The 27,477-nt window shown below is 45.5% G+C and overlaps 1 protein-coding gene and 1 long non-coding RNA gene across 2 annotated transcripts in view; one reads left to right on the forward strand and one right to left on the reverse strand.

Moving 5' to 3' along the window:
- Window positions 1–3,050: 3,050 nt before the first annotated feature.
- On the forward strand, window positions 3,051–10,860 carry LOC135824991 (uncharacterized). The gene is made up of 3 exons (XR_010554998.1): window positions 3,051–3,625; window positions 4,785–4,899; window positions 9,908–10,860. It is a non-coding gene; the product is annotated as an uncharacterized LOC135824991 (long non-coding RNA).
- Window positions 10,861–25,539: 14,679 nt separating this feature from the next.
- The window catches only part of LOC135824492 (uncharacterized), a 21,053-nt gene continuing 19,115 nt past the window's right edge, over window positions 25,540–27,477 (reverse strand). The window contains exons 15-16 of the mRNA XM_065337226.1: window positions 27,080–27,152; window positions 25,540–26,593 (exon numbers count right to left, since the gene is read on the reverse strand). Coding sequence (XP_065193298.1) covers window positions 26,483–26,593; window positions 27,080–27,152 — 184 coding nt within the window. The 3' untranslated portion in view covers window positions 25,540–26,482. The remainder of the gene's footprint in view (window positions 26,594–27,079; window positions 27,153–27,477) is intronic.

The following is a 27,477-nucleotide window of genomic DNA, read 5'->3' on the forward strand; positions in this document are numbered from 1 at the left end:
GATCTTTCTACAGACTTTCAGGCACTGCCAGGGTACGAATCAGTCACTCTGATCCGTCCGCCTTCCCGCTGTTTGCGAAGTGCGGGCAGCGATGACTCGAATTCGATTCTTCTTGTTACTTTTAACACTTGTCAAAAGTAATGCTAGCGACTTTTACCTTGTCATATACTAGCAAATTGTAATCTTGTCACACACTAACCTTGTCTAGGCTGTCGACAGGGGCGCTGTCAGGTCCGCTTGCATTTCATTAGGCACGGATTTACCATCTGACAGTTTTCCGCGACCACCCACGGCCACCACGTGTATCACTACGAGTGCGGTGATGGCTTTTCTACACAGACGCGTGTTTTCGATCGTGCGCTCTAGCTTCCACTTAGTAGGCCTTGCCTCATGAAATGATCAGTTCTGGGGATGACATGCATGTAACTGTTCTTGCGTCTTAGATTGCTTACAATGTGCAATGTCATGACCCCCCCCCCCCCCCCTTCGACGTCATAATCCTGGATTATAATCTGTTGGACTTTAACTACTACGAGAAAAGAAAGTAAAACTAAATGTACATGTATGATGTTAGACTGCTATGGTTTCGCTGAAATGACGTCTCACGCAACTTTTGCAATGCAACACATATCGTGGCAAGGTTGAGACCAGGACAATCTGGGTATTCAATCTACCTCCCCCCCCCCCCCCCCTCCTCCTCGTCTGTATGACGTACATATATCTTAGTAGTCTTTTAAAACCTAATCAGTACTATTATTATTATTATTAATTCAACATCTCCTGGCTCGTCAGAAGACTGCCAATATATATGAGAAGTCGGGTGGTAGCCAACCACGGCGAACTGAATAATAAGGAGAGAAACAAAGAGAGTACTGCAAGAGGAGGCATGACGAAAATCGTGAGACTATTTAGGACGAAGAAGCTGAAGCTTGAACTCCTTAATGTCTGTGCATGCTTTAAGGCTAGTTGGCAGGGAAGACCAGACAGTGTACGCAGAGAAGATGGGAGATTTCAGAAACAGGGAGGTATTGGCACGGGGTAATGAGAAGGAATGACGTGCTGATCTGGTGGACACAAACCAGGTATACGTAGCAAAGTGTTTGGGAGCCAGGTCTAATAAGATCATGTGTACAAGGATGCAAAGATGTTGCTGGTGTCGCTCTAAGAGGGGAGATACTGAAGCTAAACTGTAGAGACGTTAGGAGGAGAGTGTTTGATCTTTGCGAAACAGGATTTTGAGAAGCAGACGCTGGTGTATTTCCAGAGTTTGAACAAGGGCCTGACACTCTCCATAGATATTTTTTGGAAGTTTTTTCCGGTGTTTGCACAATGATTTTTTGTGGCTATTTTGTAAAAAAAAGTCTGAAGAAAAAGTTGAATGGTCACTGCTTGGTTGACGACCACACCATAGCTTAAATTGAGCATCGCTGGCCGTCAGCGAGGGTCCCTTGTTCGAGTCCTGGTGGTCACAGTCAATTTGTTCTTCAGACGTTTCCCGTTTGCAACTCCTTCAAGCTAATGAACATTTGATTCAATTCCATGTAATGAAGAAAATACAGTTAGTCCGTTACGATCTTACCCACTGTATGAACACAGTTATGTCTGTCTAAACGCTTGCCGTGGTCTGTAGGAGGGCTGTGCATTTCAATAAGGAAAACTCGCTGTTAGTCCAGGGGTTGCATCGACTTCCAATGAAAGGGGGATGACAATCCGAAGCCGAGCTTGTTCCAGCTAAACTAAAGTATGATAAACCGTCCGTATTTCTTCCCCCTCTGCTGTCCCCTTGTGCTTCTCGCCACCGGTATTGGCTTCGTTGTTATTGAGTACCTGTGCACATTTGGTCACTGCGAATTAAAATAACATGAAACAACAACAACCGTCTTCACGTATGACGATACTGACAGGGGCAGCATTATCGCCGTGATATGCAATATGCAATGTGCTGCATTGTGAAGTCCTCAGTCTGTGGCGCGACATTTATGGCAACGCGTCGGCGTTCACTCCAAACAGACCGCGTGCCGCACTGGGGATACTGTTGGCCTCACGTTTATTCTTTTACCTAGTTTCTTGCGTGATTTACACCTCGGTGAAGAGATTTCTCGCTAGGTGTTTGACTTCACCTCTTCGAACGTCAGTGCTAAAAATCAGTGTATTCGTGCTGGGATGCGAGATCAGTCTCGAGATCCGCCACCCCTGGGAATAGTCACGATGACCAAATCATACAACTGCCTTGGACTCGCACCTTCATGTTGTTTGCTAAACGCGTAGGAGAAAACATCCAGAGGATCCGATGAGACAAACAATCAGGATCGTGGCACAAACCGAATTCACGAGTACAGGTTAGGGGCGGAAAGCACAGCCAAATGTCGGGGTTAAATATACATTTACGTAGGAAGGATCCTCCGCTCGCATTGCTGTACGAAGGCCGTGCTGAGGGGCTGCACGTCGAGTGAAAACGAATGACTTGACTATAGACAAGCGCCTGACAGACTCGCACGGATATGTCAACTTGTCAGCGGCGTCACTGCCCTAGTTTGGCGATTTCAATCTTCGCTGGAGACATTCTCGACAGGCCTGGTTGAGAGGCGCGAAGTCCTACACTACTAGGAGTAAGAAGTGGCAGTGCTAGAATCTCATCCTGACTCCAGAGTCCCATACAATGAACGTTGGACACGCTGTAGATTCTCAAGTTAGACGCGTGAGTGACACCAAAGTCACCCATCCACATGACGTCAGTGTCCGGAGGGAATGACGTTTGGATGGAGATAGCGCGGCTCGCAGCGTCAGCGGCCTGCCTCCGCACAATACTCAACTGTATCTACTTGCAGTATCTTTCCTGGGATCTCCAGGGGAGCAAATCATGTTTGCGGCGCCTACTGTTGTACACATTACACATGCGCCCTCTCTCTCCAATCGTGTTCGCGATGATACACGTGTTCTCTGCAAAGTCGGTAAACTCGTGTAGGTATACTGGTGGCTCGGTACGTAGCTATTATGCTGATTGACCTGCGGTGGCGAAAGTCAGAGTTACGAATGAAACTGCTCGTCCCCTACGGCGTACGAAAGTAGGTAGGATCCACCTAAATTGGCACCGAGGAAATGTTCGTGGAGCCGTCTGTAACGCCGGGTAGCCACGATCGGCGCTGGGCTGATTTGACGACATTCGCAGAGAACGTGCGTCGCCTGGTTATATGCTCGCACCCGGACCCCATGGGACGAACACATGACGCAAGTATAAAATCGCCACTGACCTCGTGTTGGGAAACAGATCCTTCTCCATTGACTAACGTTAGCCCTCTGAGCCAAGACATATCACTTTAGTCAGGAGAAGCTTGATATCTGGTCGGAACAAAACAATCCCGATCTCTTTTCCTATTAAAAATTCTGTATGGTTACTCACTCCTCAAACTGTTGTGAACGATATACTTTGAGCATATTAGAACAATCGTGGGCGCTGTTGCACAATTAGTGTTCAGACAAGGCAAAGAACGTGGGAACTTTGTAAAGTTGCACCTTTCAGCATTTTTTACAGCACTTGAAGTGGAGCAGCTGACGGCACCTGGAACTGAGGGGAAAACAGCGAGATCGTTTCATTCTATCGACGAGATTATACCAAGCCTGCGCTGTAAGTCGGTACCGATTATCTAACTTTTACACTGTAGATCCAGAATGCCCAGAGGTGCATCGACAACATTATGGACTCAGTATGAAGTAACGATCACGCCTCGACCACGTGACCGGCGTCATTATTCATGAGCTTCACCCTGACTATACCTATGCAAATCTTTGGATTAGAAAATTCTTGGAAATGGCATTTTATTTAGTAGTATGTAGCTATTGTTAAGCTGGAAACGATGCACCCCGTGCTATTGCAGGGCTGGCAGAACACTGAATGCACCTTTCACGATGCACTGGATCACACAGCCGAAGACAAAGGGCAGAAGCATACACTGCATTCGGAACAGAAAAAAACTCATCCGATCTCTTACGAAGTGCAAATACACCTGTTTCACGACGTGTAGACGTACATGACTTGTTTGTGCAGTGAAACGTGTTTAAGACTGCTAAAAGACCCTACAAAATAATATCCCCGACAGCTTGCGCATAAAATGCCAGTCATTTTGTTCATTTTCGTCCGACCAAGTAGTGGGACTGGTAGCGTTCCCTCTTTCCCTACAAAGTACAAGGGTTTCATTCTTCACCTACGTCAGATGACACTTGGAACTCTATTGTGTCTAGCTCATCATGTATAATGGAGTGATCAGCTGTTACGCCCCCCTCCCCTCCCCCCCTCCCCTCCCACACATACACGCCGACAATCTCAAAGTTGCAAGGGAAGGGATGTGGTCAGTATGGGATGTAACTGGGCTCAAAATAATTATATCTTCCGAATCAAAAAATAAATCCCTCCGCACATTCCAGTGAGCAAACAAGCCACGCAGTGCTACAGAGAGGTGAATGACCTTTGCATGTGTATGTATGATTATCTCGTCTAGGTCCCTTGACCAAATCTAGGTGCATTTCTGGACCAGTCCTGGATCTTGTGGAGCGTGAACCCCACCCCAATACAAACTATCAGTAACTGTGCAATGCATAGCAGATGACCATCATGTCCTTCAATTTATGAGGGCTTTAAGTCCTTGGTTGGCTTGGCAAATTCTTTCTCCATAAGAGAAGTAGACGAGCCACAGCGATTCATCGCAGGCGGCAACTAAAAAATCCCTTAGATATACTTCTCCAGATGTCTCACCCGGTCTAATCAAGGCAATTTTTCATCTTCTTAGGAGCAAGGCTATAAAGTTGTCACTGAAGGCCTTCATTAACGAGGTGTCTTCATCGAGCGGGATAGATCGAGCAACTCAGAACTTCTACCAGCGCTAACTGCCTTCGCACAATTCGGTAAGTTTCCTGCTTGTACAAACTAGACCTTTAGTACTGGAGATCGAGACGGGACCAACACTTGGAACTGTCAAATCCATAAGTAAAATGATTCGGCTCAGTCAAGATGGCCACAAACTACCGAATTGTCGGAGGTTGTAATTAATCGATAGAGTTCCTGTGTAGAGACCGCTGTGAGCTCGTATACAAAAAGCATTCATTTCCCCAGGCGACCAGATGATAAATAATCGAGGATAGTAGAAGAGACAATCGCACACATGACCTAAAATCCATACTGTATTAGAAGGCTCTAACTGATCGCTCCATTTGGCGAGGAATGCGCACAGGATTGGCGCCACAGCGTACATGCACATTTCGCTGATTACATGCCCATGTACAGTGCTGACAACTGAAATCCGACCCCTTAGCGGCGCGTCCGCATCCTAGCGGTCTCTGTTTCGTAGTTTTACCATCCCGTGTTGGGTCTTTGGCGATGTGAGCGCACCGCTCAGGGGTCGGATTTCAGTTGCCAGCGCTGTACGTGTCATGTAGCTATCAACGCATGAGATAGGCGCACCTTAGGGCATCCTTTATAAGTAAATTATCCTATCCGTTCCCGAAGGGAACTCACGACGGCCGCCAACACCCGGTAAACCCTAGCGGCAGATGCAGCGCCTAGCGGTGTGGGTGAGTGGATACGTCTCACAACCACAGGCACAAGTGCCGACAAGCCCCATTAGCCGCATCCACGTACCCGTTGTGCTTGGCCACAACCTTCACGCAAACGTATTCCTAGTGATGGCGCAGCATACTTTCTTGCAGATGTAACTTATTGTGTTCGGGCGCGGATCAAACGGCCAGAGTGTGCTCTCACTACCAAAAGCAGAGAGAGATGCATAGCCCAGCAGCACTTGAGCAGCCTACCGAGAGGCTTCAGGGCTAGCACTGTTATTCATTATCGGCAGGAGGTTGTGTGCAGAGTTCATGTCCGGACTGTTAGCTATTTCTATCTTGGTAGGTCTCCTCGACGGGGCTCAACGTGACGGGATGAATTGGCCGAAAATATGAATGATAATAATACATTAGACATGTTCAAGGCCTACGGATGGAAAGGGAGGTTGGTCCGCACCCTCCGACCTCCGATCCTCTCGTGGACACATGCCTAATGGACATGAACATGACCGTATATCTATTACCGTTTGCACCAGAAAACACTCACACGTACATTTGGATTATAATGCTGTCAGTGAACGCATCGTCGCCGACGGAGCTGCATGTTTTACCATACCACCAGGCTGAATAACAGCATGATATTTTAACTTCAGAATATGATTGCTTTCCTTCTGCGCCATCGCAGGGATACAGCGATGTATACAACGTAAACTTCAGAACTGATTGCGAATTCTGGAGGGGAATTGAAAAGAATGGGTGGTGAGAGGGCATACAAGAAAGGAGAAGAAGGATGATTCATGATGCTGATGCAAACACGATATTCGAACGTTATGACAATCGTACTGGACTCAGGACCTAGATAATACGAGTACATGCTGACGTAGAGTCGCTGGTAGGAGTCTCCCGGCTGTCTCAAACCGTGGCTTACAGTTACACCCGTCCAGGTAACAAACAAGCGATGGCCAGGCGATGTGATATGGAACTGATACATGTACATGTAGGGTTACACAAGGCCTAAACTGCGAGCACTTGCCCCAACGGTACCCAGGACTAGGCATTGGCGGATAATGCTCGAAAAGCAGTGAAATTGGCAAAACCTTACAAACCTTATGGCGAGCAATTCCTCGAATTCTGCTCTATTTCTTTATCCACATACCAAACATGCATGAAACGTACCAGAAAAAGTACCGAATTCTGCCAATTTTTCTGCCGGCATTATCCGCAACGGCCTACCCAGGGCTCCCCTTCACTGAATGACATCTTACAGGGACAATGCTGACATTGACATAATACTTCATACATTTTATCTATTCTGCGTGCACCTCAATACAAGTACCTTTTGTCATTCATAACCAGTTCGCCTAAAGGATGATCATTTCCCTCATGGCCGAGTCCACCTACCGCATGAGAAATATGTAGGGCAAAGGATATCTGATGCTCGAGATCCACACGTCACAAATCTCCCTGTTTGTGTCGAAAGCAGCTCCTTACCCCGGTTACACTGGCCAACCTCACGTATCAGATTGGTCTTTGACGAAATGCTACAAATAACAAATTAAGTTTGTCGTTCAGCCTTCACTTGTGAGAACCAGTACCTTTGGAGTGTGCAAATCGAGCACTTACAATTACAATTTCGGCGCATCTATATGTACATGTACATGTACATGTACCTCGTCACGGGGCCAGCTATCGTTGGAATAAATAGCTTGGAAAGGCCCGTGGAAAGATCTGTTTGTAGCTTGCGAAGGAAGTGCATTTCGGACCTGCAACTCTGCTTCCGTTTTCATTATGGAGAACCTGTCGCAAGTCAACATTTTAATTAAAGTCTATTTGGTGTCCTTACAAGTTGCCCTAGGCATTTAACCACATGACGTCGGTGGAAAACTCTCCTGTGCGCTTCGCAGTCTCTGCAGAAGTTTCCCTGCCAGCGCCGAAACAGCTGCAAGCTAGGTACTAGTGGTGAAAGGCCTCTCAACGTAAGAACTTCAAAATAGGCACGAAATTCGAGAGGGGAGCTTCGGTGATCAGCCTTTTCAGCAGAGTGAGTAAGCAACACCTGTAACTTGAGTGACAGACAATAGGCACACGACTGGTTTCGTCGGAAACTGCAAATAGGCATTGTACACACTGACTGTACGACGTTCGCGGATACTCGCAGTCAATGCCCAATTTGTTCCCCTAGACAAACATTCTCAACTCTTCTGAAACTGCAATATAACGTACATGTACCTCCAAAGAGCGTACATCAGTACGTTATATCCGAGGCACTCCTTGTCAGACGTCAAATGGCCGGAACGGAAGATATAGCATTCTCAAAACAGTACATAGTACCTGTATTTGTATTTATGGATTCTCCACAGGCCTTAGCCTAAATCGAGGGAGTCTCCGTACTTTATATGCTATTCAAAGAGAATTTCGAGAGGACTGATAACTGAAGTTTGACAATATAATTATTATTATTATTACATCAGTAATATCGAAAAGATGGCACGTTGCGTAGTTTGGAATCGGCTCGACCGCAAGATCGGTATGGTACTCATGGGACATTCAAAGTCTCACAAGACTGTATGTCCTCGTCCAGTAGCAATTCGTGTTGGCTACTCATGTAGCAAGTGCTGGCATAACAGGTTTCACTTTTCTCGAGAAGCACTGGATCTAAGCGTCTAATCAGCTCTGCCCCAGATTTCACATACTTGCACCAATGCGGTGGCTAGTCGTCCTTCGCGGGCGACAATCAACTGCCGCTTAAACTAACTTCCTGTTTATATCTTCGAGTTTCTGAGACGTAAGAGTTCTAGCTGGTCTGTTTGAGGTGATCGGCGAGCCGCAAACGATATCCCAGTGAGGCTACAGACGGTGGCGCTGCAGCTGGCGACCAAGGGATCTAGGGCTCACGGAAATGTGATCTTGTCAAAACCTGGTTGAAATGGTCACATGAGTACAATTGCACTTGAAGTGTGAAGAACTAATGAGGTGATCTTGCAGCTGACCGAAAAATCGTAAAGTTCGCAGAATGACACGCATTGAATTCTGCTCAAAACAAAACAAAAAACGCTGTGATTTAATAGGAGTGCAGTGATGCTGGTAGCCCGATCTTGCAGCTACATGTAACTGAAATCCAGAAATCCCGCAGCCCTCACCATCAGTCAGCTGCTACGGAAAAGAAAGGACGGACAGTAGCCCGGGCACAGTCGCGCTGAGTGGTGTCTGTTCCAAGAGGTCTCAATGCGTCAGTTTGTAGTTGAGGCAGCTCTCAAGAGGGAGGTCGGCACCGCTCACGGATTTGCGTGGGTGGATGGCTCGTCCCAGCCGTGTTTTAATGCGGGCGTTCAGTACACTGATAACCTCTCATGCATAGAACATGCACATGCACATGGATGCTTCCTTGTGACAGTACATGAGCCCACCTGCATCGGGAGTCTCCGCAAGCAATGCCTATGTACAAGGACTGCTTAGCAATTGATTACAGGCTGCCAAACTTGTGTAGGCTGTTGCCAACTAACAGTTTTACTAACTTGGCACGATAATCAAGGGCTGGCTGTGTGGGGTTACAGCCAAGAACGCTGTAATCTAGCCACCATAGTAGTATTATCTGAAAGCACTTGACTGATGCCTCGGCGTGAAAGGCTGGTTGCATTGCCACAGAGAGCCCCCCCAGTCCGTGAAGGACTGTGTGTCAATTCGACGTCCAATCTCTAAAGAGATAAGTGTGTTAGTTCTCGTCTTCACCCCTGACATTCTGCAAGAGGTACCTGAAACGAAACCGCTCGCTGAAGTGCTAGTTCCGTAACTGCTACTTGCCTACTTGCCTACTGCTGCTGCCATAGTGCCATTCTCTGTGTTTGCTATGACTGGCTAGGGATATGTGCATTGTACACATAATTATATGCACCCTCTGTAAAACTGTCAGAGGACTGGGTTTGCCCGGGCCATAGACAGAGCCTAGGCCATGGACATGCATAACGGGATAGGCCGGGCCGGTACGGTGGGCGTTGATTTTTTTGTGTGCTTTCCTTCATTTTAAAATTCTTTTTTCCGAGATCAAGTAAAAAGATATGTGGCAGCATTCCGTATTGCACTATGGCAACACTGATAGTCATTCCAATGCCCGACAAACACTCGTGCATGTACAAGTACTTGTAGTGATATAGGGAGGCGGCCGTAGACGTACATACAACTGAGTTACGACATTGATTGGGCAGTAGGGGCGTCGGGGCATAGTTATCGCGACGTGTCTGTGGTAAGCCGGTGAGATAGGGGTATAAAGGAAAGTTGTGTTTCATATTTTGGTTATCCTTTTCCTTTTGATGGTTAACTCAACACAGCTGTTCCTATTACTCTATTCCATTTTTCCCAGATCACGTCGAGATCATCCAAAGCCCCCTAGCTTTACTACGGCGACGTCTTACTTTACCTAAGATTACGAACAGGAATGGAGCTGGTTACGTTTCGCCAAGGACTGGCTCTAGTCCTCGTGTTGGCATTCAGCCAATGCTGTCTGGTTTCAACGAAGTGTCATAACCCCTCGCCCAGGATTCGTAGATTCTGTGCACATAGCAATAACCATCATCATTGCAGAAACATTAAATTTTGCAAGAACACAACTAACGAAAGCGTTGATAATGTGATCGCGGCTCATAATCACACGGACGAGAACGACACCATCGCCATAGCTTCGTCGCAGCAGCAGAACCTGTCACCGACGCGCGGTTCTCCTCTGCCCACTATCCCTTCAACAACGACTGGATGCAGGCACCGACGTTGTCGACTCGTCAAGCGCGACTACAAAGTCAAGTTCGGTCAATGCACGTTCGACGTCGCCCTCCGACGGTGCGCTGGTAAATGCTGTTCGGAGACCAGGCCGGTAGTCGTGCCAGAAAGCATTCCAACGAACCAGCTCTCTATTGGAGATTTCTTCACAGCTAGAGGAGCGTGCTGCAAAGCAACACAGACGAGTCATTTCACGGTGACGAGAGAGTGCAAAGGAGCCGAAATCACTGTACGGCTCACGGAAGCCAAGGCTTGTCAATGTTCATAATATGCAACTCAATCTCTGACCTATTCCCCCCGAGAGATCGTCTCATCTTTACGAACATAAACTCAATACGCTGCAATATGAAACTATACAGTATACTTCGAAGTACTCATAACTTGTCTTCTCGATTATCCTCATTTTATCCACGTTGATTCCCAATGCTATAACAGTGACTGGCGGCATCTTGAGACCTAAGTTTATATCCTATTTCCAACTTGATTTCTTCTGAACGACACCATACCTCCTCAAATATGCAGTACGTTGCGTTTACTCAATCTCTGGACAGCTAACTGTTTCCACCCAGCTTGATTTGTGGCATAGGCAGAGCTCAGAGTCACTGACCAAAGTGTGCTCATTCACGTTTTGTGAACAGCAAAGCGCGTTCAGATCGGTCCAAAGCATCAAAGCCAGAGCCAAGCGCGAATTGTGAGAAAGCACAGCGAGCTTTGCACGAGGGCAAATGGCGTTAAACTTAGACTTCCTGCCTTCTCCTGTGTATGGGACTGCATGCACATTGCGTGAGCAAAATATGGACCAGGGAGGCTCGAAAGAGGACAAGTATTACTTGACAGATACAGTTGGCAAGGGGTAACATAAAAGAGAGAACAATTCAAGTTGAGACTTGGCAACTTCACGCCTGCACCTGACTCTTGCGCTATTATACCCCTACGAATTTCTCACCTTGCTCCCCCTTATGTTCAGGCAGCTCGTTTTGGAGCCATCAGTTGCCTGATGATCGTAGTACAAGTACGTGAACCTCAGAGTTGCGACACAGCTCCAATCTCTATTGTGAACAATTCAAGTTATCGATTTCTGTGCACAATATAACAATTTGGACCCTTTCTCAAAGGTCCTGGGGAGTCGACGTAACCATAGAAAACAGACACAGATAATGCTATGCAGGCGGACCAGGAAACAATGTGAGCAGTTGAAAGATTCTTCTGCTACACAACAGAGAGAGAAAGAGAGAGAAAGAGAGAGAGAGATAGATAGATAGATAGATAGATAGATAGATAGATAGATAGATAGATAGATAGATAGATAGATAGATAGATAGATACGTACGTTCGGATCTGATTGGAAATTTTTATTTCCATTGCTATCAGGTTCGGCCTCATTTCCTCTGTGCTGCGCTGACGAGTCCACAAAGGACGAAACAGTTCTGTGCGCAGATTGAGTAGATAGATAGATAGATAGATAGATAGATAGATAGAGAGAGAGAGTGAGAGAGAGAGAGAGAGAGAGAGAGAGAGAGAGTGAGAGAGAGAGAGAGAGAGAAAGAGAGAGAGGAAATAGAGAGAGAAAAATAGAGAAAGAAAGAAAGAGAGAAAGAAAATAGAGAGAGAAAAAAGAGAGAAAGAGTGAGAGAGAAGAGACAGAGACAGAGAGAGAAAGAGAGAGAGAGAAAGAGGGGGAGGGAGAGAAGGAGAGGGAGACAAAGAGAGAGAGGGACGGAGAGAGAGAGAGAAAAAGAGAGAGAGAGAGAGAGAGAGAGAGAGAGAGAGAGAGAGAGAGAGAGAGAGAGAGAGAGAGAGAGAGAGATAGAAAGCAAGAGAGCTGTGTGGCGACTCTGACGGTAAGTCCCGAGCATCAATCAATTGCCAAAGCCAGCTATAGTCAGTTTTGCTAGCTGGAGACAATCAACAACCTTTTTGCTAATAGTTCTATTGTTACGATGACAACGAGGCCAGAAGCATATGGCACGCTTGACCAGTATTCAGGAGCAACGTCGTACAGATACAGTTAGCGCACAAAGATCAGCTCAATTTTACATGTCTGGGTTATCCTAGCAACTTACTCAATGCAACGAAAGACATTCCTTGCACACGCTGTGTGTCTGTCGAATGGTGCTTTAGTCAATAGCTTGCCACTAGAACGGAATGAAATGGCTGCAGGGACGGTTGCTAGAGTCGCTGGAACATACAAATAAAGTTGAGAACGTTGAGACAGATCACCCATTGAATGAATGTAGCTTAGACCTCGTAGAAGTAAGCAGATAAGAACTATTTCACACAACTTTTCAAGGCAAACAGTAGTAAAGAAAGGCTTTTGTGTGTTCGCATATCGACTGCAATCAGATGAGACGAATATAGTAATACTCATTATTCTTCTAATGCAGTGCTGTCATTCATACCCGAATACTACTTCATGGGCTGGCTATCACCCTGATATGCCAGAACCTGAGCCTTACCAATACAGGTACCAAACAGTACATCCAAAGGCCGTTAGGATCTGACTACTTATGTGCAAACTGGCCACAACGTGATATCGTCTTCTACGCCTGTAGACACACTGCGTTGGCATTCATCAAATCCAGTATCTAAAGGACATTGTAAAAGAGTCAGCACACAAGTATTGCTTCATGTTCATCAACGTTTGAATCGACAAACAGTTGTCAGAGGTGCAAGAACCTTCATGGGACGTTGTGATCGAGTTGACTTGGCAAACAAAGCTATTACAGGTATTCCACTCGGTACAATCCATGAACGATTTAAAACATCTTCCAGAGCACACGAGGATCATTTGCAATGAAAACATATTCTTTGAGGTGAGGCAACTAATGTGCTAGTTTCATGTGCTGCAGTTCCCCATCACCAGACACGAGCTGCCGTCACTTGTGTCCCTAGTAGTGTTCCTGAGGTCTACAGGATGGCTGATACTTGCTGTTTTATCAGATAGCCTCGCTGCCAGGATGTTGGTTTCTAACAGCAGTTGCATGTCCCTGCACGTTTGAACATCATACAAAGACCAAAAAACTTGGTTGGAGACCCAAAGATGGCACAATATAGCAAAGAAAAGGACCCAGCAAGGAACTACAAGTTAAGGTTACGTTACAATATCCACTTACACCACCAGTTACCTGACCGTTGCAAGTGTTGCGTTGTAATCTGTGCCCATTATTCGGTGCACGATTGCTATGTGACCACTCAGCAGTTACAACACATCAGTTTCTGGCCCATGTTGTTTAGGTTGTTTGGGTCATACCAAGAATGGAACACTCCCTGGCAAACCACCTCGAGCAAGCACGAAACATACATCTCTTTGGTAAGGTGTTGATTGCACCCACCGAAGCTGCCATGGCTGGTGATAATCGCCCTCGCCTCCTCCTTGATTGGCCTTGGCCATGAGTGTGTGCGTAATAATACTAATAAAAGCATACCACACCGCCATAACGCTACAACCAGCTAGACGTTTCGTAGATACAGTAAAACCTGTAACTAAAGACCACCGTGACTAGCGACCAGCCTGGTACTACAGTAAAACCTGTAACTAAAGACCACCGTGACTAGCGACCAGCCTGGTACTACACACCACTTCGCCAGGCACGGACGGTCTCACATACAATTATGGTTGTGCGGTGCACACCTCTAACTAAGGACCACCTGCCACTAAAGACCGCTTTCTCTGGCCCCAAGGGGTGGTCGTTAGTCACAGGTTTTACTGTATAGGATACAACTAAATCACCCAACAGCGAAGTAAACCAGAAATTGATACACGAGAATTCTATTGTTCACAATCCAATATAATCCTAGTTGTGTTTAAATAGACGGAAGGCGCAACGAGTCACAACGAGAGGCACATGGCTAGAATATACTTAAGTATCAACATCATGAACTAGTTCAGTAAATCCTTCCTTGCTAATAACCTTCTGCACACTTTACGACGATAAATAGTACCCACTATCGTTTGTAGCAGAATTTGTCTCACTTGCCGACGTCCTCGAGTCGTATTTGCGCCTCTACACGGATCGCCAACTCTGTTCACATTGCACTCGATCTATCCTGTTAACTACCACAGAAAGGTTGTGACAAACATGCTGCATTGCTGCAGAAATGGTCATACTTTTCAGCAGAGCAGTATTGTGTATTTCATTCCGACGCTATAATTATTTACAATGTTACTGTTGTTGTTGTTTTTGTTGTTGTTGTTTTATTTTACTTCATCAGATTTACAGGCAAGGATGCCTTCTCACCGGCCAGGGGCCAGTTCTGCAATGCTACTCTTTCTAGGTGAGAGGCCCAGAGCATTAGTGATGCACATTATAACCCTGAAGCACAACCTAAATTAGTTATGCAAGAATGGACTCGGATGGAGAGCCAAGGATAAATTTATAGATAGGAAAAAGGACCAAGGACCACCAAGGACCAAGGACCAAGGACCACCAAGGACCAAGGAGCTGATTATTAGTAACTGGTGGTGTCAGTGGACATTATAGCGTAACTTGTAGTTCCTTGGCCCTTTTTCTTTTCTAAATTAGTTAGGGCAACGAAGAAAGAAACAAAACTAGCACGCACAATTTACATCGCGGTACAAATTACCTACATTGACTTGATGGTGTGGTGGTGGGGATGGCTCTTCAGTGGTATAATGTTGCCGCTGCTCATAGCTGCTTCCGCTCATCAACAAAACCTTCGCACTCTTTCATCTTTCTGTGAGAACCGGACGTATCTGACGATGAGAAGGCAATAATACCTTTGCAATTGGTGAAGTAGAATAAAAGTCAACAACAACAACAACAACACTCAGTGAATTTGTAACATGGAAATTGTGGGCACGAGTTATGCGATCGAGTCCACCAACTAAACCAGAATTTGAACAATAAGACGGGCACAATCTAGCACAAAACTGACAACGCGTACTGAGACATTCCACGGCATGAAAGTCAGCTTGAGCACTGCTCGAAATTGTGCCCACACTTTCCATGTTACAATTTGTTTCCTTGCCTCACCACCTGAGTACTCAGAGAATTGCAGTACTGGTAGATAGAAGTTACAGAAGACAAGGGTTTTTTCACTAGGAACTGGAATCAAAACTGGTTGTCACAAAAATCAACAGTTTCGCTGAAGGCCATGTGCATATACTAGGCACCGGCGGATTCTGCCCGAAGAAAATTTGGCAGAATTCGGTACTTTTCTGGTACGTTTCATGCATGTTTGGTATTTGGATAAAGAAATGGAGCAGAATTCGAGGAATTGCCCGCCATAAGGTTTGTATGGTTCTGCCAATTTCACTGCTTTTCGAGCCTAATCTGCCACTTTTTCGAGCAGAATCCGCCGGTGCCTAGCATGTACACCACATTGACAACTGGGGCTGTGCAGATCAGTCCACAACTACCCCCACGCGGTACTGCAAACCCCGTCCTTTTGTTTAATAAGAAAAGGAAATGGGCAATAAAACAAAACAAAATGGTAACAAATCACAGTTCGTTTGGAAGACAGCTGGAAAATAGCATAGCGACGTGGAACTTCTGTAGACATGTGTTGACAATCTTCCATCGCATATAGAATCTCCTGGTGAGTTTTATAATTGTACCTTGACAGACTATAAGGGAAATCAAGGCTTATTTGCTGCTACTTCAATTTTCATGCTCTCGCAATCATCAGGCAACGGAATATTGCACCTTGACTTATCACAACGCATATATACTTTATGAGTATTATCGCATTTTTGTCTCAGAGGAAACTGTTTACATAATTATATACTCTCGTGGCAGAAAAACGAATTGGAGAATGGAGAATTAGGATGGCTTTCCGAACTGTGAATATTGTCTGATTCTTACACATGTTTCGTTACCACATTCTCATAACTGGAAGATTTGGAACGAGTCCACTTGCGTGCTTGATCAGCTAGAGTGGCCAAGAATACCTAACCAAGCAGAATACAAATGTACATGTACATGTTACAAACAAGTTGTGCGATTGAGAGAGGATTAGTTCTGATTGCATTGGTATAAGAAAAAGTATTTTGATTGTAATTGTTATAGGAAAGAAAAAGTACCAAGGACCGAGTCTATCTTTGTACATTTAGGCCACATTCGAATTGTCACTCTTTGACTTTTCGAGAGGTTTTGTTTTTCTGAAGAGGTGGCGTATTGGCCTCTTCTGAAAAACGAAACTCTTCCAAACTCCTCGAAACTCCACAACCTCATCTAATGGGAGAGGTGGATTAGTTCCGAAGAGTTTGGAATAGCTACGTCATGTGTACGTCGAGGTGGTCGATCCGATCGGATGTTATTATCGCCATGACAATTCCACTGAAAAGCTATAAAATGATAGAAACCGTTCTATTGGGACACCTCCACTAATTTCTTTAAAAAATACAATTGCTTGAACAGTTGTTGCAGACATTTCGAACGCGCCCTTAGTTACAGGTTTTATCATACATGTACATGTACATTATACAGTCATGTACTTTGAGCACCAAATTGGCTTCTGTGGAGCTTATGGAAAGTGGCGTTCCTTTGCACTTTACACCAAAAACAAGCCATCATTTTCAATGCGCTCAGCAGGGAGCTGATATCATCGTGAATGCATTGCACTCAGAGGAAAACAAGTGCCTGCGCTGCAATACTTTACAAAGTTCACCACATGATGATGTGATCACGTTTAGTCACAATAGAGTGACTAAATGATCCATTTAACATCTGGGATTCAACAATTTATGATCTGTACCCTGATGATATTCACACCATACACTTCACGATCTGCACTCTTAGAGTCATACATGTATAATCAAAATTATCCTTACCTGTATCGATCCTACAAATCCAGGATGCCTTACTAAGTTTTGTTTACGGAACATCACTACATTGCAATATCGTTCTCAATCCTATACCTACACGCCATTAAATCCCGTTGTCCTAAAACCGTACATACGGATCCGTTTATTCGAGCGGCAAATTTGCCTGTTCTCGCTTTCGCAAGTCGTCCTCTTGGAAATGGGGTGTCGAACGAATGACTGCCTAATATTAACAGGTCGGGCGGTGAGGAAAAATCTTAACTTTAGTCAGAGATGACAGAGATGACTTATTGTGATAATACGGTCCCGCTTACAGACGTTTTCCGATCAGCTGGCAGCAGTTGGCTGCATGCGCACCGGAACAACACAAACATTGACAATATCCTCCTTGCCACTCATTCGCATGATGCGCATGCTGAAAATGATGGCGTCGCATCGGTGGAGATCAGATCCGGGAAACATGTCATGTGCTTTGGTTGCAATTAATATTTTTGATGAGATTGTCTTGTACCAGCTTGAACGCCGTTGACAGTTTTCAGCAGGCTCCAGAGAAACCCGGACGTTGTGCCACAGCCGGAGTCGACAATAGACCTTGCACCTGCAACGGGCTTGTGTAATTGTTATTGTTCATGCGCTAGTCCATCACATCAGTTGCAGCACGAGTCACGAGGTCTCTTTTGTACCTTGCCCAAGTGCTAGTAGTAGTGGTGCAGCTCCAGACGTGTACGACAAGCTTCCATCTGCCTCCTCCTCACTTTCCAGTTTGGATGGTCACGTGAGTGCCATCTGGTAAGGAGGAGAGAAGATCATCCATCCTACGACTCCATCTGGTGCCGATGATGCTGACGTCATAATTATTATAATTTTGTTCAGCTATCCGAAAAGGGAGCAAACTGAAAGGAGCAAGATCGGGCTTGGCTAGCTCTCCGTACGTGTACACCGTACGAACTACAGTCTGAATTTCCCGTTGATCGACGTGTGTGTGTGTGTGTGTGTGTGTGTGTGTGTGTGTGTGTGTGTGTGTGTGTGTGTGTGTGTGTGTGTGTGTGTGTGTGTGTGTGTATGTGTGTATGTGTGTGATTGGCTGACGGGGATTCTCCTGTCCCTATTTCCTCATGCACAGTGTGGAGCAGCATGGACCATGTGGTAGGGGTCTTCGCTACACTAAAGTACATCAATCGATTGAAAGTATTGCAGAACCATCAATAAAGAAACTGCCTATAATAGATCAACAGAAGCTCTTGATTCATGACAGGCCTCTTGTACAGCAATTTGGTACAACGATTTCGAGCACTTCATCAATTTCCACCTACTTAGCCAGATTCGCCCGTACTTCCACGATCGGGCTGGAGTACGTCGGTTTCCAACATGCTTTGCGTTTTTGCGAGCAAGTCTGCGATAGTCCTGAGCTATCCGCGTCGGCAGGCACACAAGTTGGGTGCCCTCGACAACTCAACTCCCTCCGCGATTAACAATCGGCATCTAAAGTGGAGCAGCGGTACAGCAAGCATTCGCGTCTGCCTCAGAGAGCGGGCTTTCTACCGTGCCAGTGAGTAATAGTCACCTACGTCTCCAACGGACTGAGCTCGATCGTGTGCAGTATAGTAATCAAAATTTAATGAATGCCAGTCATGTTGAGCTCATTCTAGTCACGGAGGACCTAGCGAATTCCTGGCACAACAGCTCTTCAGGGCACCTCAGTTTCAGGACATCTGAAACGAAGGCCGCGCACGAGTTCATCACTCAGCAGTGTGCTGCTTTCCTTGCTCTACAGATCCGACATGAACGTACATGACGCGCATTCATGCATGTGCATCCAACACACTATTCCTGTAGAGTGGAATGGCTTACTACGAGTACATGCAGGGTAGTAGGGGCAACCTTTTTGGATACAGCCAGGTGGCGTTATGTGCAACACACACGTGGAAATGTCAGCGAGGCGAGTGAGCATTCTTTCCGTGCCATACTGTACTGCCTGCTGATTACTGGATACGTACCTGTCTCCTGCCGTAGGACAAAAAAAAGCTTTTAATTTGGCCCGGTTTCTGTAGCCTAGAACCAAACATGGAAATGATAATACATGTGAACAAATCACTGCAACCTCACCATCAGAAGGCAATGTTGAAGCCCCAGATGAATGTCTCCGAGACATGACCTCCCGTGTTAATGGCATCCATATCAGTTAGCTATTGGTCTCAACAAAGATTAATTAAGGAAAGAGTCTTCAGGCTCGGAGCGTAAAGCAAACTGAGACCAGCTGTTTGCTATTGGAACAACAATGAGTGATTCCCCGGTTTGCTCGGTGCACTAACGGCTCTTGTAGACCGGCTGTGGGTTCGCCGACAAGGAAGAGTGCGCAGTGATTAAAATCCCTCACGACTCTCTCCTGCTGTGTCAAATCAGTGCACACGGAGACCCAACGGCAACATGTGTCAAAACAGCTCATCTTCCGCCTTCATTACAGCCCTCTGTCGTGTGGTTATCATATTGTACTTATTGCAGTGTAAGAGGCTTAAAAAACTTATTGCAGTGTGCCGTACATGTACTACCTTTTCCTTGACACCTCACTCACAAACGTACTGTTGTGAGTAAGTTGTTTACGCCGACTCACTCAAATAAGGTATTAGTTCTCATCACAAGCTCCAGTCGGTGTCAGATCACTACACAATGTGCCCAGCCCGCAGCCCAGCTGTATAGTCCGCTGTTTGTATGTTCCTGTATGTAGTCAATGTGTAAATGCTTCTCCACTTGGACTGGTTTGTTCAAGTGATTCGGTTAGCAGCATTTCGGGTGAAAATTTCTTCCAGCTGGACCTGGGATTCAGGAAACCGGAAAAATGCACTTGAACCACATGCACAATCGTTTCCTCTTAGATGCTACGCGCTGGTTACAACATCACTAAGTGCAATGTTTATCTTTAATTTGCGCCAGCTCCGGGCAAGGTATTTGATCCTCAGCATGCAGTCATAATGACGGGCGGTTATGTCAATGGCCTACTGAAGAGGCCACTTCTGAAGCGATGTCTTTGTCGACTTTGCCCTTAACATCATGGGACAAATCTGCCATCTACCACGCGATGCACCATATTATTATGTACATGTACACTCGTCGCGTGTGGGAGACTGAAGGCGGCTGTATAATAAGTTTAGTTACCACCCCCTACTGCTGAAATGTGCTGTCTTCGGTTAGACAGAATCTTCTCCAATAACATGTCTTCACAATTCCTCTTCTATCTAGCAGGTTTCGACGCAAAAGGCCTCAACCCTACCGAACAAGGGAATATGCGAAGTGGCAGTTGCATACAAGTCCATGTACATGCGAACGAGAAAGAGAACGAGTCCCAGTTTGGATCAGTCGTAACACGCTGCTGCAGTAATCAGATGACTGTCGATTGTACATGTACAGTGTACAGTAGTCAATTTTGCGTATACCGACACTCGGCGGGGCATCAGAAAAGTGTCCTTATTCGCCAAGTTTCATTATACCCGAAGTCTCATTATGTGTATTACAGTTAAACTTTATTCTCACGATGGCACCATCGCCAATAAGAGATAAATTTATGAGAAGGTTAAATGGGACTTTGCTCTGGGCACGGAAATTCTGTCGTTATTCGCGAATTGTCGTTATACATGTACATGTACATGTACATTTACATTTATCCGCAGTCGTTTTTAGCGACGTTGACGGTAGTAGCATGAAACTTTGAGTTTTGACGAATCTGAACTAGCCTTCTTTCTCTTTCTCGTTTTTTAAAACCAGAACAAAGTTATTTTCTTTCTATCCAAGTCGCAACTCCTGTTTTGAGTTGTTTTTCCTCTCTCTTTTTCTTTCCCTACTACATGTAGTTGCTGTAACACTCACTGATCCTTATGCACAGATATACAGCATTCCCTCACTAGTGGGACCATTGTTATTAGGCCAGGGCCTGTTTTGGACTTCTCACTCTACATAAAGAACACAAACAAACAAAAGTGGTCTACGGTATGTGCATCTTTGCGGGACGTTTTTTTGCCAAAATGTCCCCTTTGTACTCGTACAGGTACATGTACATGTAGCTTCTAAAACAACCAAGGGAAAATGGGCACTCTGATATTTAAAGGCTGGCAGTATACAATGTACATGTACATGTACTTTTAAAACGTTACAGGCATACAGAGAGATGGTGAGAAACATTAAAAATAATTTAAAATGATCTTGAGAGTGTGATAGAGAACAAACGATGCATGTTTTTGAAACTTGGCAATGGTTCAGGGGGTCAAGTGTCGGCTGTTTCATGAGTGACTTGAATAAATAGTGCCGTATAAATGCCTGATTGTGTACCAAAACTTGAAAAGGAGGTCTACACATTCATGTACACGTTCATGTACATGTACAGTGCTGCCAACTGAAATCCGACCCCCTGGGCGTCTCTATTATCGTCGTTTTACAATCCCGCGTCGGGTCTTTGCGATGTGAGGGCACCGCTCACGGGCCGGATTTCAGTCGCCAGCACTGCACTTCATTCGAAGTACTGTACATAACTGTACAATCAACACGTCATGTACATGAAGGCTAAAACAACATGTGTACTATACATGCATTCTTACAGGAGGGGGTACAAGGAGAAATCACAGAACTTTTGACTTGGAATAAAACATTGCAGCAGAAAGTATAGGGATTCACAATTCAGAACGAGTTTTACTCTGTATTCATAACCCCGAAATTTGATCCTAGCCATTCCTAGGACATCGTCGCAAGAGGTATATTGACTCTCATGCAGTCCACAATATGCCAGCAGAAAGCCAGTGCTACATGTACATGTACAGAGAGCTACATGTATCTGTTTCGGCCATCTACAATTGGTAGGCCTCATAGTATTGTATTGTATTGTACATGTACGTGTATATTGCGGATTTTTTTAAGTGAAACCACGAACCACGAACCTCGGAAAACAGAATACTGCGTGCTAGAGGTGGCTTCATACGCAACTGTGGTCGTGACACTGGAACATCTCCCCCGACCTGAGGTCTCGCCTTCAGCGACACTTCAGTGTGGATTCTCCAGAGGTAAATGGATAACTATCATTGGAGTACATGTATCTCCAAACCAATAGAAAAATGAAAATTGAAGCACATGTATGCAGGGAGGAGTGGATAAAACTCAAATAATTATAATCTGAGAGTTCATCCGTACAGCTACTTGTACGAGCAAGCAGTAGGCATATGCGGATAATGCCCGCAGAAAAATGGCAGAATTCGGTACTTTTTCTGGTGAGTTTCATGCATGTTTGGCATGTAGATAAAGAAATGGAGCAGAATTCGAGGAATTTCCCGCCATAAGGTTTGTATGGTTCTGCCAATTTCACTGCTTTTCGAGCAGAATCTGCCATCTTTTCGAGCATTATCCGCACACCCCTAGCAAGCAGAGGAAAGTCATATACTCGCACAGGGTTCTGCAACCCCACAGGTTCTTGCACAGGAAAGAGGCACATGTGTGCCCGTGCGAACAGTCGATAAAACTACCGGTAGTACGAAACTCACATCTTCTGACCTTCGGAACCTCTGCCGACTGGGTGTATTCCTTATTTCTCCATCCAAATTCTGAGAAATATTGCTCTTCTCGTCTTTTTCAGCGATTGAATGCTTTATAAAATTTTACGAATTTCCCTTGGTGAAACTGGATATACAATGTAGCAATTTTTGAAGAGATACTTTTGCTGGTATTACAGTAGATTTAATAGACATGAGGTAATCTAAGTTCTGCAGTATATGGATGGTATGAGTTGGAGTGGAAGCGATTTACTGAATTCCATAACCAGAGACATCAGGTTCGCGGAGAGGGCGGCCAGGAAAGTCGTTACGAATCGAACGTCTGTGTTCCAGCTTCCCCCCTGTTGAGAAAAGGAGTTCTCGCGAAAAGCAGGAACAATAGTGGACCACGTGTGCCAGCTATCAATAACGGAAACAAGGAAGCCTGGAACAATGCATGTAAGCCGCATGCTGAATGCGATGTGGTGTCGTTGACGGCACCCTGTCGCTCAACACATTACACATATTATGTTCATGCATTTAACGTATTGTCAAAGTCGTTGAAACACATACACCGTATCATCTAGAAGTACAACAAATTCACTAAAGACTTTAGCATTCTACACGTCTTTAGCCCCAGCCGAGGGATAAAGAGCTAAGAGGTTGGTGCCAGTCCTCCAGATCAACGAGTCGGCTCGCGAGCGATTCCTGCGTGCAAAGTGGCTCACAAAGGGCAATGAAAGAACAGGGTTAGATGTGCATAATGATAATGAAGAGCCACTTCAAGAAGATGTGGGCACTCTCCAAGCCGTTCAGAGATACAGGCACCGGAGTACCATCACTGCGTACTTATAGAGTTTTCCGCACACTGAAGCACGTTCTCGAACGGTAGTGGCAGTTTTCCTTGTGACATTGTATGCAATCTGGACAGTGTGAACTTTGGAATGTGTTTGTGATATTGCTTTAATCACCTGCGATGCACATATACACGTATCAATTTCGTAGTTTCGCAGCATTGCATGCACTGTTACCATCTCACCTGGATTCCATCACCCGCTCAAAGATACTGGAAACACGCACATGTGTACGTGGCAGCGACAGCATCCTCATGTATACATACAAGTGTGAGACTGTCGCGTCTAGTGTGCACTGCCGATACAACTACTAAGATTTAGCACCAGTGGTTCGCATACACCACGCATTACCTTCCTTTCCGAACTAATAACCTCATGTTGCGACAACAATGCAGCACTCCGACCTTTTGGAACTTTCCCAGAGAGATTTAGTTAGAGTCCTTCACCAGCTTGCATGGCCACGTAGTCCGATGACTGGCTGGAGGTGCGAATGAAGGTTCGAAACACGTTCAAGAGAGCGAGGCGGAACAAGACAGTATACTCTTGTGTCTTGTAACGAATTCCGGTATAAAAAGCCTTGAATTTTATTCCTCACCATGACAGATGTTTTTAAAGCTTTCATCTTACTTTGATAACTTAGGAAATCAGTTACCAGCAGTGGCTGTTTAAACTGTAAAAATTTAATACTTTTTCCCGACGTGAGTGAGCAGCCGTTTTTATACCATAACGTTTTTGATTGACCCAGCCTGTGCAACGTATGCACCTCGTCACGTCAACCTTATACCGTATAAAAGAGTGAAGCCAAGCCCCTCCTGCCGCATAAATGGATGGGTTTAATTTGAAAACAACAATTCTCGTCCTGCTGGTATTGGCACTAGGAGTGGAGAAACGCTTCGTGTTGTCACGAAGTCTTCCTGAGGGAGAGTTGCTGGAAATAGCAGGCAAACTGTACCGATTCTGCAGCAAGATTCCCACAAGCCAAGCTTGCCGAAATGTACAGCAGCTCTTGGCAACGAGCTTGGCAACAGCGAGCGTTACTACAACAACGGAAAGCGTTACTACAACGCCAACAAGAGCTACTACATCAGAAGCAAATGGCGACATTGAGCGGTTTTGTACGGAATCTCCTAGTCCTGCGATGTGTCACAACTTCAACAAACGCTTAGCGACTATGCCTGACAGCGCTCCAGTGACCACCAAGGTGAATGGTACTACATCGGATTCGTCCTCCGGAATGGGAAATGAGACAAGTGGAGAAGAGAGAATTCCGATTTCGGGCCATGACACCGATCGTGCCCCAACACGTCTTCACCATAGGATATCCCAGTGCACGCCAGCAACGAGAGCATTTCCAATCCAGGTTGGTGACTGTGTCTTATCTGTGGATCTGCGCTACTGTCGGGGCATGTGTTGGTCCAAGGCAAAACTCACATCCATTAGTTCTAGCCAATCCAGGACATCTTTTTCTGTTGCGAGTGAGTTCTACAAGGCAGAAACCGAGTGCTGCGCCGCTATAGATATCAGGCGTTTACAAAGGACACTGTCATGCGATGGAGTTCAGCATCGCGTAGAGCTGATTGAAGCAGATGGATGCGAATGCCGATAGGAGATTTCACTTCTCTCTAACGCATAATGTGCTGCCACAATGTTGGAGTGAACCAGTCTTCCCAGTTGCTCTACCGTTGAACAGTTTGAACATTAAAGGTATGTCATCATGTACATAGTTCAACTCGGATGGTGAGACAATTAAAATTAATTATGATGAAAAAGGAGAAGGTGTCAAGTCGCGCAGTGTCTCAGCACTCCTTGTCAGTTTTGTGCCATTTTGTCGCACTCGCTGACTGTATAAGATCTGGTTACGTTGGTGGACAGTTAGTCATAACTCGTAACATGTTGTCCTTCTCCTTTTTCATCATCATGATTGTATGCATTACATTTCTCATTATGCTTGAGTCCCACAGCGCTCAATAACCAATGCATACACATGCCACGCACACATGTACACGTACATGTAGGTGCAAAGGATGTGCACATACGGGCGATAAAGCAAGGCACACGTGTTGGTCAAATCTGCTTCAGGAGATTTACATTATTATTTTAACATGTCCCGTTATGATTTAAACATACATAAAATCATTATAATGATCGTCTTTCCCAGGGATGGGACTGGATGGTCAAGGATGATCGCAGGCCGAACAATTTCCGTTGATATCCATTCGTTAAACTTTATTTCGAGTAGTGCAAATGCAGCGAAGAAACCATGAAGTCAATGACTGTATGCTTATGGCGGTTTGGGAATGAGCTGAGCAACTTTTAAAGTTGATGCCTGTCTGTGTGCCCTAGGTATGGAATGTCGTGAAGAAATTGCATAGCTCGGAATGCGGAGAAGTTTGAAAGTAACAGCATGCTTTAATATAATACAAATGTGTGTTTAGTGCTGAAAACTCTTGGAGGGAGACATAAGGCCATACTATTCGAGTCCATTGGGAACGTATTCTCTTTTTCAAATCATGTTGAGACTGTGTTCAAGAATACATGAGCTCTGCGAGAGCAAAGTCAAGAAGCAAGGAAAGGAGGTTTGATGTACAGAGGATTTAACGTCCGACCCCGTAACACACAGACAGTCCTTGGCTTCGCCATGCAAACAACTCGGTCCACGCAGTACAGCCCAGGGACTATTCACATGCTGCCGGTTAGACGCTAGTAAGAATGAAAAGGCCACAGTGGTGTTACAAATTTCGGTAAAAAAGAGGATTGCCTGCTTGTTTTGAAGATACTTCAGTATTTCAGTTTGTTCAATTATAAGGAATCAAGTTTCTGGCGACTTACAGCATGCTGCAGTGAGACAGGGCACAATATACAAGTGATGATCACTTGATAATGCTCCAAAATTCCTGCCACTGCGCGCCACACGAAGACAGGCCCACAGGTTGTATGCACATATGTACGTCGGAAGAAATCGGACGTCTATCAGTACACACGCATGCATGCCAGCGGCTGACGTCCCCGCGCAATTCTTAACGCACTGGTCCGCTCGGCTTGTCGAGCTTCAGGGCACGGCGAATAGCTCGCGTCGACGGGCGGACGGGATTCTGCATGTAGAACATGCCCGTACTGTGACACTCCATCTGTCACAACAAGAAACACACATACAGAGTATCTGTACACGTACTCAATTATCTGCTTGACTGACCTCCATAGCTGGAGAAGTTACCGTATTTTCCGGCGTATAAGCCGCACTTTAAACACCCCTAAAATATCCGATGGGCTCATACTGCGATGGTCAAATCAACGGCGATAAATAAGGTCTTGACGTTTGTGTTCTTCATTAAAAAAATTCTGACATTTTTTTCTTGACATTTGTGTTCTTCATTAAAAAAATTCTGCGTGCGGCTTACACTGTATAGCAGTCCAGGGTGCAGCTTACACTCCGAGAATCAAATGAACGGTGATAAACTGATTAGATGTGTGTGTTTCGTGGGAAAAATGGGAGTGTGGCTCATACTCTAGTGCACCTTATACTCTAGTGCGGCTTATACTCTAGTGCACCTTATACTCTAGAAAGTACAGTATTTGCTCTTGCTTGAACAATGAACATAAGTCAATATGCTCACCAACGTCTCCACCTTCATCATCTTCGTGATAGACTCGACCAGGTCTCTCTGAGAAAGCAGTCGCTGAATGTGTCTGTGCAGAGACACGAGCACAGGAAAACTCCACAGTAAAACCGGTAACTAAAGACCACCGTGACTAGCGACCAGCCTGGTACTACGGACCACTTCGCCGGGCACGGATGGTCTTACATTCATACATGGTTGTGCGGTGCAAACCTCTGAGTAAGGACCACCTGCCACCAAGGACCGCTTTCTCTGGCCCCAAGCGGTGGTCGTTAGTCTCAGTTTTACTCTATCTAGACAATTCACCGATGCAAAGTACACTACTGCTCATGGAAGTCGGATCGCACAAGTCAAGTGTGCGCCTTGCATCATTTCGCAGCCCGGTGTTCACATGT

This window comes from Sycon ciliatum, chromosome 9, assembly GCF_964019385.1.
Source record: "Sycon ciliatum chromosome 9, ocSycCili1.1, whole genome shotgun sequence".
In the NCBI taxonomy this organism is placed as follows: Eukaryota; Metazoa; Porifera; class Calcarea; order Leucosolenida; family Sycettidae; genus Sycon; species Sycon ciliatum.